General features: G+C 43.2%; 1 protein-coding gene across 6 annotated transcripts in view; it reads right to left on the bottom strand.

The window, feature by feature from the left end:
- Positions 1 to 1,246: 1,246 nt before the first annotated feature.
- Positions 1,247 to 13,394, bottom strand: part of LOC106580978 (semaphorin-6D) — a 156,117-nt gene continuing 143,969 nt past the window's right edge. For all 6 annotated transcript variants that reach the window (XM_014162634.3, XM_014162652.3, XM_014162643.3 and 3 more), the window contains one exon: positions 1,247 to 3,731. In XM_014162634.3, the coding sequence (XP_014018109.3) occupies positions 2,365 to 3,731 (1,367 nt within the window). In that variant the 3' untranslated portion in view covers positions 1,247 to 2,364. The remainder of the gene's footprint in view (positions 3,732 to 13,394) is intronic.

Raw genomic sequence — 13,394 nt, forward strand, 5'->3', positions numbered from 1 at the left:
AATGTATTTTCATTTATTTCTATTATAAGAGACATACAATGGTATTCTGTGAGACCAAATTCATAAAAGCCCAAGAGCTTCTGCCAAGAGAATGAAAACATTCTGAATCAACGAGTCCCCCCCCCCCCCCCCCCAAGAGAATGTATTTACACTCTGTGCAATACTGATAGCTATTAAAAGTCAAATAGACCATTCCCTTTCCCATACAATCTCAATGCAAACTCAAATAAACTTCACTTCAACTCACCAATAAGTACTGTAGCTGCCCTTTTCCTGTCATGAGATATGGTCACATTCAAAATGAAATACTGGTTTCATGTGTAATGGGAGTGATCCATATGGTCTGTGAGGATTCTACTTATGCGTGTGTTGCATCCACACAACTAGTTTGTCTAAAACGCAAGAATGTAGCCATCTATAACTAATGTTGTAGTTTAGGCTCATGTATCTATCGGTCAGCCCAAGGTGAATTCAAGTGCGAATGGTAAACTTGGGGTCAGACCAGCTTCAGGAATCTAGGGCATAAATACTATTTTCAGATACAGTAATAGTGTTTTTTTTCTCTCTGAAATAATTGACCATGAATCCAGCAACCCATGAAGTAGCCCAGAAAGTGCAACAGCAGAGGGAGTGGTATTTCTGAGGCCGATCTGACTGCTTTCCCTCTCTCTCCCTGAGGAGAACGCCCGGCAGACGCTTCCGATCCCTTCCGGTCTATGCTCATCGGATCAGGGAGTCCATTCAATTTCTACCTAAAACAATTATAACATCTTCTGATCAGACAAGAAAACACTAAATCCCAACCTTCCGATCTTTTCCGCTACCTGTGGTGTTGAGGTTGAGACCAAGTGATATGTAGGGAGTATCAGAGAGCCTGAATAATCTTAACATCTGAGGGACTGATGTCCCCCTTTTAATCTATTGAGTAGCCTGCTATGCTACAAACAATCAAAAGGTAAAGTTAGCAATCAAGGAAAAAGCCAACCCAGTGAAAACACATGAAAAGGAGGCAAACAAAAAAGATGCAGCCTCAAGCTGTTGTAGTCGCTATGCCAGTGTTGGCAGGCTCACAGTTCAGGGATATCAAAAACCCTAGTTAGAAATACAAATCTACAATAGATATGACACATTCCGACGACCATAACAAAAAAATCTAACACCTATTATATAGCATCTTGGCGCCTTGCATTTACCCCTACCCCATACCACATACTATATTAAATAAGGCACACATTTACACATACAATTAACATTTGGCTAGTATTATTCCTTTATTTACAACCAATAGCCAAAGTTAATAATTATAATAACTGCAGTCTGTACCATGTTGAGTGTTTTTTTGGGGGCGGATGGTCTGATCTTGATTCTTTGGGGGTTGAGTGTCTGGTCCTCTTTGGGTGTGATACATGATAATTATATTAGAATTCATGAGGATCAACTAAGCACCAATGTGATAAAAACATTCTTTAGGAATTATAGTAGACCCTACTTCATAGACCAGCTGTATTAATGCCTTTCATCTGTTTCTCAGGACTTGGCAAAAGAGAAACGCCTAGCATAGTTGCTTTGAGTAGTTTCCTTTGCTTGTCAGTATCCACCATCTTGGCTCTCTTTTTGAATGTGAGTAGTACATTCACCATGAACTTGTTAATATGGTAAATGATTACTTATTCCCCTAGTCCACATACTAACCATGCTGAAACCGGGGCAGGCGAGGCCTTGCCTCATTTCGAGAACTTCTATTTGAGATGCGAAACACCAACTAGTAATGTATTTCAACATAATGGGTTCAGTTTCAAAGTAAGGCAAAAAGACAGAGCTACCTTTAAAGGAGTTTTGTTGATGTCGTTTCACGGAATACATATACTGCATATGTATATGTATACATATACGGTGTAGATATAAACACACATATATATACACACACATGCATATATAGAAACACGTTAGGGGGATCAGGACTGTTTGTCAACACTACATAAGAAAAGGTAAGCAAAAGCAAGTTTCATAAGCATCGCAAGAAGCTCTAGATTCAATCTTAAGATGTCCGATGTTTGATGGCAAACCCTTCCATAACTAAGTTGCATGGTAAATCCACTGAGGACATTGGCAGCATAATATAAGGGGGTCACGTTTCACCAACCCCAGTCCCTCACCTTCTATAAGCAAATAGCTGAGCAATACCAATATGGTACAAAGATATTCATTGGACAAAAAGGGGGAAATAACAAGTTTGTTTGAGGTTTGTCGACAGCAAGAATGGCTGCCACAAAATCCAGGGCACGTCTTACACTTTTCACCCATTGAGAGGAGAGGACGAGGCACAGTCACTATTGTCCTGTTCTCCTCCTCTCCTCTTTCTCCTCAGTAGTTGAAGTTTCCCTGTTGGTTGACGGGAGAGGAGGCAGGGATGAAGAGGGGTTTGGGAGGGACGTCGGGTTTGAGGGAGGTGGTCCGGCGGACTATGGCCCCCCGGTGGAGGTATCCTCCGGTATCCTCCTGTTGCTCTCCATTGTAGCTCTGCTGGCGCGTCAGGTAACCATTGGGGATGAGCGGGTAGTGGATCTCGCAGGCGCTGCCGGTGGAGTTCATTCGAGCCAGCATAGGGGGCGGTTGGTGCTGGTGGCCGTTACGCTGGCTGAAGCTTTGCTGTCGGTGGACCATCCCTCCACCACCCCCTCCGTTGGCAATCTTAGTGGCAGCGGTAATCAGTGAGTGTCTCTGGGAAGAGTGCCTCCGTTCCAGAGTGGACTGGTGGTGAGGGGGCATGTCCGGAGGTACGTCCATGCGGCGGGTCAGGCTGTCTCGGGGCAGGGTGGACGAGCTGTAGTAAGGCGCCGACTCCGTCTCTGGGATGTGCGGCTGGACGCGGTTGGCAAAAGCTAGTTGACCCCCGTGGCACCCGCCGCTGGCTGACAGGCCGGATGAAGTCATGACCTGGGTGTTCTTGCTGGAGTTGGCCTCGTGGATGTGTTTGAGCAGCTCGTCCAGCGATGTGACCTCCATCACCTTCTGCGGGTAGCAGGGGTAAGGCTGCTGGACCAACATGCGCTCGGTATTGTGGATCTTGCGTTCCTCTAGGTGCTGGGGTCCACCGACCAAGGCATGCCCATTGGCCAGAGCTTGCCCATTGGAGAAGCTGTGAGAGTAAGGGTAGATCTGCTGGTGGAGCAGGCCTGAGCTGGGCCTGGAGCCTTGTCCCATGTTGTGGGACTTGGGCTCCTTGGCATTGTTGCAGTTCTGGTTCTTCTCCCACTGGTTTTTGAAAGCCTTCATGTTCTTGATGGGCAGTTCGGGGGTGGAGTCTGGGGTGGGCAGACCAGAGAGCTCCGAAGAGTGGTGTAGGTGATGGGGGTGGACCAGGTCTCCCATGGTCATCCCTGGGTGGTGACCACCGTTCCGTCTGGGTGCTCCTTGACGATGCTCCTTCCCGTTCTGGAAGAAGGAGTTGTAGAGCTTGGGCGAGGACACCTCCATCTTATCCTCCTTGTTCTGGCTGTCCAGCAGGCCATTGAGCTTGGCCAGGCTGCGTAGGGACAGGGCGTGAGGGATGGGGGCCTCCGGGTCCTTGGCCAGCCTCTTGGTCTTGTTGCCGGTGTGGTTGCAGTAGCAGGAGACCAGAAAGCCTGAGAGGAAGGCTCCAAGGACAAAGGCCACCAGCACACAGGCGATCAGCAGGGTGTAGTGGACACTGTGGTTGGTCTTCTCCATCTCGGGAGGACGTCGGACACCTTCACAGAAAAAGAGAGTGAGAACAAAATGGTCTTTAGTGTAGTGAAACCAGAGACCTAGAAGAGACTATAATTTCTATGAGGTCAAGCAGGCAGCAGCTGGAAAATACCGGTTGTGTTTACAGAAGCTCTACTACGTGGGAAGCAGCATTGCAGAGGTGTTGGAACCAGCCCCTTGGCTTTCCTCCCTCTCTGTTAATGAATCAATAAAGTATTTCTTGCCAAGACCTCATCTTTCGTCTCCAACTGCAAAGAGTGGCAGAGGGCAAGAGCTCCCCAGTCAGTGAGAAATCAACTCCAAAATGAAATTGGGCTTTAAATATTGATGGGTGCACTGGCAGGAGTCTGATGTCATTCACACTGGCTGTGCTTTCAAATGCATGGATCAGGATGTGTGCACCTGCGATGAACTTGCCAAAAATAACCAACTCGACCAACCAGCTCATAGAATACATCACTCTTTAATTGAACGAGAATCTGACTGATTCAAATGGTTGTTTGGGAAAACATCTGAACTGCTGCAACTAAGCACCTGAAAATCTCAAGGTTATCTCAACACTATGAAAACGCCCTTGGATGGTGTGACCCTGCCACTGTATTTGCCTAATGGCATCTGAGATTCGACAGGAGGAGTGATACTAGCCACCTCTCTCGCAATCAGAGCTCATTTACAAAGGCTGCTGCCATCTGTGGTGTCAGGCCCTTCTCCAACCTTAATGATAGTCTCTGTGAAATTGATAAGTCTGGGGAGGGGAATTGGCCCGCACTGGGAGGAGAAATGCAGGTGTCCCAAATAAGCTAATTTCATCCCGTAATGAGAGCTCAGGTTAGGCAGTAATGGGCAATGATAGTGCCAGCTTTAGACGTAACGGTGGTGATGGGATGTTGAAGATGATGAGGAGGAGGGTGGGGGGAGGGGGGGATTTAAATGATTGGGCCTAAGAGAGACTTGTCGAGGGTTTCTCTCTTTCGATGAAATTACAAGGAGCTGCCACATGCTTCAGCTTTAACAGAGTGAGGGCACTTGATTAGAAGGGAATTTCACTGAGGGAATTTACAATTAGGCGTTTAGCGGAATCAAACATCTCGTACAACAATTTCAATGACAGCAGTGTCTTACACTTCATAATTTCTTTAAATGGGTTTTGTTCAAATAGGTTGCCAATACATTATTCTGTCTGAATCAGAAAAACAATGTTGGGCCGAAAACTGGAGTCTGTGAGGGTAAATGCAGGCAGCATACCAATACCATTTGAAAGATAGATATTCATTAATTTATAAGGGAAAGGGAGATGTGAATAATAACTCGCATGAATCTACAGTACATGGAGAACACTGCACAGAATGACCTTGGATCCATTTTTTTTTTAAATGCTCTTAGGTCAAGTGTGTGTGTATATCATTAGGTATATATGTGGAGAACAAGTATGCAGTGCACACACAGTATGTCTTCAGCTATATTTTGAATGTGGAGAACAGGTATGCAGTGCACACACACACACTGTAGGCTGAAGAAATTAGTAGCAAAGCTCCACTGCAGCTTCAAGCAGAAACTCATCATGAATCTATACAAGTAACAAAAGCACAACGGGAAAAATCTCAATGTGTCAATAGAGGAGCACTGGCATCAGCCTTGAAGCTCCTGGCACTTTGCTAGTAACTCTAAAGGGTACTTGTCACCATTACCGTTTTTCTTCGACAGCCTCTTAATACAAACAGAGAGAAGATGGGGCAGAATTAGCATCAAACAAGGCTTCGTTCTTTGGTCTTGAAGGAGCTGCCGACATGAGTGTCTCTTTGCCTGGTGTTGATGGAAAGTTATATGTAGGTCACAAAGTTACAGGAGAAGTGTCTGCTCCCTGTCTCTCTCCCAGCGAACTCAGGACTGCAACGCTCTCCATCACTATCAATTTGGCCATTTTCTCTACATCAGTGAGTAGAATAGTGAGTGCCATTGCCCTATAGAGAGATGCAATATACTGTACTATCACATTCTCCTGGCGATAATGTTAAATTCACAGAGTAAGTTTGACGTGCTGCTTTGAAATCGCGAGATCTATCCATTCATGTGCTATATCCATTGTATTTCTATGGCGTTGGCATGGCAATGCTTCGTTTATCCTATCTGTCCTAGGCCAGTGTGTCAGAGTGAGCCGAGGCAGTGTGGCAGCATGGGAGTTTTATGAATAATACAGGCCAGGATGCCCATGTTTCTGTGTGGCTTCCCCCAGCCTTCCTGTGGCTCCCAGCTCCCAGTCCTGTGACTCATCTGGGAGCCCTGACCAGGACCCTATGACTATTGAAGGGTTCCACATGGCCGAGGAGCTATGAGTCAAGCGACACAGTGGGGATACACAGATCTCCAACCTCACGCACAACCTGTCACAACACGTTTGGGGCTGGAGTGGATGACTCAATCGGGCCGTATGCGTGACATATGGTGGCATGGTCACAGTGAAATTAATACCCACTGAATCATGGCATGGGGGGACTGGTGTGCTGCTAGATGGCGCACAGGAGGTATAGCATGCAGGCAAACAGTATACTGCCAGTTGATGATAAAGCAGGGGTCAAATTAATTATTTTACGATCCAATATTGTATGAGACCTCTGATAAAGAGGCGAAACAAAAAGGTTTGAGAGCGCTGCTTTAATGTAACATGTGACCATTAATTGGAGTTGTCTGCACCTGTGTAGTGGTAGAGTTGCATTAAAAATGTTAGTAAAATATAGGTGTGTTATATAAAGATATGTGGTGCCGCAGGATAATTGAAGGTACTCAAAGCAAAAATAACCTCCTCTCAATGGTTTATATAATGCTAATAACAGTGTTTTTCCATGTTTGTTTTTCTCGGTTGTCATACTACCTCTTTAGCCAAAGTGTGGGTTCAGCATGGTCTCTGCTGAACAGAGGCATGTAATGCGTGACGAACAAGACCACACACACATTAAGAACTCTCAAGTCTTCTGAAAGGTAAACACACATATGGTTGAGATTTGACAGGAGGGAAGGAGGGGAGAAATGGTGACAGAAAGGGAGAGAGAGGGGGGACAGGTGGAAGTATTCATGCTCGAGAGGAAGAGAGCGACAAAGAGAGAGAGATACAGTAGGGAGAGAAAATATAACTTCAGTAAGAAACTGCCAGGCAACAGAAAAGAGAGAAAGAGGAACAGGACAGAAAAGAGACGAGCAAGAGAACTAGAGAAAATAAAATGAAATAGAATGTGGCAGAAAGCTGGGGACAAAAAGTGACAGAAATAGAGTGTGAGAAAGAATGTGCAGGGAGCAGATTGTAAGGGGGAGGCTGGGAGATGATGATGGAGAGAGAGAGAGATGTGTCAAAGTGAGTGACAGATTGTCAGCCTGGTGGGTTTTGAAGCTTCGCTCTCAGAAGCAGCTGTGTTTTGGTACGTAGAAGGACCCCGCTTGACGCTCTTTACCATAATGGTAAAAATAGACAAGGCTGTGCATTATGTAACTGAGCTAAAGCGATACGCAACCTGGAGTCTGTTCTGCGTTTCACTAATTGGGGATGGGTTGGAGTGAGGAGCGATTCTGGAGTGCGAAGTGCTATTTCGGCAGGTGATAAAATAGCTCAAAAACAAACAAAAACAAAAGAAGTGAAACACAAACAATGCAAGCAGGGGTTTTCACCTTTGACTCAGATCTAACCCTTCTCTGAGATGCTTAAAACCGATAGTTATATAAATCATACAGATTCATTTATCTCCATAAAATGCCCAACTGAACTACTACTCTACATACCTTAGAAGTGTATCAGCGTCAAGCTGTGCTTTATTCTACTGCATGTGCACCATAGAATCAGCTAGCCATCTGCAGTGTTGACGGCCAAATGGATGGTCTTGAGAATCAGGGATTTAGGGTAAACTGGACATCAACCGATTATTGAGCTGGGATACTACGGTGCTTTTGGTAATCCTGATTGCTGATACCTAACTATGGTGAGGAATGTTGGAATACAGACACAGCACGACTTTGGGACAATTACAAAGTACAGTACGCAAATGTTGTTTTCAAAGTCAACTATCCCTTTAAAGATAACTTTTCCATTGTGTCAATACACTGCTCAAGATCACACTTACAGTGCCTTCAGAAAGTATTGATACCCCTGTACTTATTCCACATTTTGTTGCGTTAAAGCCTGAATTCAAAATGTATCAAATGTATTATTTTTCTTATCCATCTACACACAATAATTACAAAATGGAAACATGTTTTTAGAAATGTGCAAAATGTATTGAAAATTCAAAACAGAAATAGCTAATTTAATTAAGTATTCACACCCCTGTCAATACTTTGTAGAAACAACTTTGGCAGCGATTACAGCTGTGAGTCTTTCTGGGTAAGTCTCTAAGAGCTTTCCACACCTGGATTGTGCAACATTTGCCCATAATTCTTTAAAGAATTCGTCAAGCTCTTCAAGAATTCTTCAACAACTTTCAGGTCTTGCCATAGATTTTCAAGTAGATTTAAGTTAAAACAGTAACGTGGCCACTCAGGAACATTTACGGTCTTCTTGGTAAGCAACTCCAGGTGTAGATTTGGCCTTGTGTTTTAGGTTATTGTCCTGCTGAAAGGTTAATTAATCTCCCAGTGTCTGATGGAAAGCAGACTGAACCAGGTTTTCCTCTAGGATTTTGCCTTGCTTAGCTCCATTCTGTTTCATTTTTATCTTGAAAAACTTCCCAGTCCTTTAAGATTAAAAGCTTTACATTTTTTATGAATTTGTAAACATTTCGAAAAACATAATTCCACTATGACATTATGGGGTATTGTGTGTAGACCAGTGACCAAAAATCTAAATTGAATCCATTCAAAAAATTCAGGCTGTAACACAACAAAATGTTGAAAAAGGGGTGTGAATACTTTCTGAAGGTACTGTAGCTAGGCACTGGAAACAACTCCTCAGTTCTATATTTGCATCAAGTAAAGACGTTCCAAAATAGCCTAATTAGTTTCTGTTTCTCTACAGCTGAGGGGAGAATGTAATAGTTCCATTAAAGGGTACTTCATTCCATAGTGCTGCAATGAGTAAACATGGCCCCAGGCTTCGCAGGCAACTACTACCCCCAACTAATGCCAGAGATGTATTTTCTGCCGTGGAAAACACAACAACAAATCATCGGCTGATACACTACAAGCACTGTGAGTGTTTTCAAAATTAGACACGAACAGGAGTCTGCTAACTAAAATTTGGAGTACTTTGACAGTTCAAATAGCTGATGCTTGGGTAATGATGAACACAGTTAACGCTCTGTGTTTGTGGTGTGTGAGCGTGTGCAAAAGGGGGTCTGGGTGTTCATGTGAATGAATTCAATCATGTACTCTCATTATTAAGAATATGCATAATATTACACATCAGTGCCCAACCAATTGGACGCAGCTTGATTTATGCACACACGAGGTAATATGATACGCTGTAATGTAACTGGTTCAGTCCAATTGAAAAATAGTGCTAATGAACATGGCATTTTATTAGAAGTGTGCTGATGCATGTGGAGCATCAAGAGGTTTCACTGAGGAGACTTTGTGTTTAATACTTGTCCAAAAATGAAAAAGGCGCTAATGGAGAGATCGAGATGTACACAATAGTTACTTGGAGGAAAATGGGGGAGGGTCATGCTTTTTCTATTTCAGTCAGGGGGAGGGTTTAGTGTAACAACAATATCATGGAATAAACTATAATAAATTAGGAAATGATAGTTTCCCATAAAGACTGTTCATATATGCCTACCTGTTATGTGGCTGCGGTGTTAAACAATGAATGGCTTTTCTCTTACTCATTGATGATCAGATACTTCAGTTGTAACTGATTCTGTTGTGATACATTTTAACAGTTGATCACTCTAGCACTGTTCCAAACTTAGACTATCCTCTTTTTTTGTGGTACTTTTACCATTTGTTCCTCCCCAATTTCGTGATATCCAATTTGTAGTTACAGTCTTGTCCCATCACTGCAACTCCCCTACGTACTCGGAAGAGGTGAAGGTCTAGAGCAATGCGTCCTCCAAAACAAGCCACAATGCTTCTTGACACACTGCTCGCTTAACCCGGAAGCCGCACCAATGTGTCGGAAGAAACACCGTCCAACTGGCGACCAGAGTCCGCTTGCAGGCGCCCGGTCCGCCACAAGGAGTCACTAGAGTGCGATGGGACAAGGAAATCCTGGCTGGCCAAACCCTCCCCTAACCTGGACGACACTGGGCCAATTGTGCGCCGCCTCATGGGTCTCCCGGTCACGGATGGCTGTGACACAGCATGGGATCGAAACCAAGTCTGTAGTGATGCTTCAAGCACTGCGATGCAGTGCCTTAGACCTCTGCGCTACTCGGTAAGCCGACTATCCTCTTTTTTAACAATAGCCAGAATTTAAATCTAAATGGCTTCGGTGCTGCAGCATGCGCACATTCGTTGTCATGCTCTGTTGTGGTATTAAAAAAGATTCTGCTTGTCTCCAGTCATTTTCATAGAAATGACGTAGAATTGCATAGAAATGCATTTATAAAAGGCATTTTTTTCGTAGACTAAGTGAATAAGAGGATAGATTCATGCAGTGCTTTTATTATAATGGATATCTTTTCACCCCCCCCCTTGTCCGTGGTGGTTTGAATCCACAACCTTCTGGCCACTTTGCATTGTAATTCTTACAAAAAGTCTCTCGTCTGTCCTAGGAGTGAGGGTAAACGGTAGGCATGTTTTTTGCTATCCACTTTATATTTTAATCATTATTTTGGGTATTGGGGAGTTTTTTTCCCTCAAACGTTCAGGGAGGGTCAGATAAAATATATTTTACTGAAGGGAAGGCCATCCATTTTAATTTCAGAGAGATCCGATTTTCTCCAAGTATCCCTCGTTACAAATAACATACAATCCCTTAGAACCTGGCAAGTAGAGACCAATTTGCCATAATATCTCAGTACAGTACATCACTCAATGCTGACTTTGAAAACCAAGATATTATCAGTCAAAACATGAGCGATAATACAGTTCAAAGACACATTTTACATTTTTCAAACAGCTTTGGAACAGACATAGTTCAAGTAGTGTCTGATAGACTCATCATCCACCATCAAATCAAGCATGGCACTACATGCAGTGGGACATTTTACATGCAGTTGCATCAGGAATAAAATAGAGAGAATAATGAGGGCATTCACCATTCAGCACCTGGAAAAGCTACTGTATTCCAGAGCCAATCCCTAAACAAACATATTAACTGTCTGGAAAGAAAAGCAGCGCTGGAAGAACCATAGCTTTACCAAACAGTGGCCTGAAAGCACGCCTAAAGCCACAGAGAAACAACTGCTTGTAGGCAACAAAAACACACAAAGCACAGTTTCAGTCATAGGCTTTGAAACTGGGTAGAGAGGTCACAGGGGGGAAAGGGGAAGAGGATTCAACAAAGGAGGTAGGTAAGGGTTAGTCAGTCCAACCGAAAAACAGGCAGGTTAATAGAGAACTATTCCCCAGGGGTCAGGGGTTGAGGAGACAGAAAGGGGTAAGGGGTTGGGGTTAGGAGTCAGGACAACTGCGTGTGTGGATCTGTACACTGTGGGCCCAAACGTCACTGGGACACTCAACACTGATGTTGACTAACACTCTGGTCTCCATGGTGTTAACATGATAATAAAAATGTAATGGTGACACTAAGCATTCTGAACTCAAGGGTGACAGTAAACATATAGGAAGTTTCCCAGACACAGATTAAGCCTAGTGCTGGATTAAAAAGCATGCTCAATGGAGAATCACCATCAGCTTTTTTTTGTCCAGGACTAGGGTTAATCTGTGAACGGGAAACCAGTCCCTAATGTTGACAAACAGGCAAGAACATGTGAACAACTTTAGTATAGTGCATGTTTTGAGGTGTTCATATTGCTGCGTATGGAAAGATGTAGTATTGTGCATGTACTGTATATGACCCGTGGGGAGGTGTACAGTACAGAGCCCTACAGTGTGTGTTTTCATAGTAAAACCTGATGTTAATCATAGTTGTCATGAAGAGCGAGTAATTCGGGCAGAAGAATTAAAGGAAACTGTGATCTAGTTAACCTGGCTGGGCTAGGGGGCAGTATTTTCACGGCCGGAAGAAAAACGTACCCAAATTAAACAGGTTACTACTCTGGCCCAGAAACGAGAATATGCATATTATTAGTAGATTTGGATAGAAAACACTCTGTAGTTTCTAAAACTGTTTGAATTGTGTCTGTGAGTATAACAGAACTCATATGGCAGGCAAAAACCTGAGAAAAATACAACCAGGAAATGAAAAATCTGGTGCCTGTAGGTTTTTCAAGTCATTGCCAATCGAACACACAGTGACTAAGGATTAATTTTGCACTTCCTAAGGCTTCCACTAGATGTCAACAGTCTTTAGAAAGTTGTTTGAGGCGTCGATGATGAACAGACACCGAATGAGAAGGCTGGGAAGTTGGTGACCCAGGGAAGGATGTCAGTTCATTGGCGTGCGTTCACGCGAGAGGTAGCTCTGTTCCAAAACGTTTTTCAAGACAATGCATGGGTCCGGTTGGAATATTACTGAAGTTTCACGTTATAAAGGCCCCAAAGATTGATGCTATACAACGTTTGACATGTTTGAACGAACGTAAATAGATTTTGTTTTTTACTTTTCGTCGTGACATTTTCCTCGCGTGCCCTACATTTTGAGTAGCTTACTGAACGCGCAAACAACGGAGTTATTTGGACATAAATTATGAACTTTATCGAACAAAACAACATTTGTTGTGGACCTGGGATTCCTGGAAGTGCCTTCTGATGAAGATTATTAAAGGTAAGTGAATATTTCTAATGCTATTTATGCATTTAGATGACTCCAAAATGGTGGCTATCTGTATTGCGTAGTGTATTTTTCTGAGCACAGTACTCAGATTATTGCAAAGTGTGCTTTCTCAGTAAAGTTATTTTGAAATCTGTCAATGCGGTTGCATTCAGGAGATGTTAATCTATAATTCTTTGAATAACAGTTTAATATTTTATCAACGTTTATGACGAGTATTTTTGAAAATTGTAGTGCTGATTCACCGGAGGTTTTGGGGGAAATACATTTTCTGAACGTCCCGCGCCAATGAAAATGCTGTTTTTGGATATAAATATGAACTTGATAGAACAAAAAATGCATTGTATTGTCTAACATAATGTCCTAGGAGTGTCATCTGATGAAGATTGTCAAAGGTTAGTGCATAATCTTAGCTGGTTTTCTGCTTTTGGTGACGCCTGTCCTTGCATTGAAAATGGCTGTGTGTAATGTTTTGTTTATGTACTGTCCTAACATAATCTAACTTTATGCTTTCGCCGTAAAGCCTCTTTGAAATCGGACAATGTGGTTGGATTAAGGACATGTTTATCTTTCAAATGGTGTAAAATAGTTGATTGTTTGAGAAATTAAAATTATTAGATATTTGCTATCTTGGCAAGCAATCCCGTTACCGGGATGAGAACGGGAAGGGGTCCCATAGAGGTTAAAGTGACCTTTATTTAGTGTCATTACCACATGATTAAGAAGTGATACTAAATTGGCTGTAACAGCTGTGACTAAGGCATTCTAGTGAGGTGGGCAACATTTCCCTGATTATGATAAATAGTTTAATTTACACACCCAGCTTGAGGAGGATGCTGCATAGGAT

Source organism: Salmo salar, chromosome 02, assembly GCF_965601325.2.
Source record: "Salmo salar chromosome 02, fSalSal1, whole genome shotgun sequence".
Classification (NCBI taxonomy): Eukaryota; Metazoa; Chordata; class Actinopteri; order Salmoniformes; family Salmonidae; genus Salmo; species Salmo salar.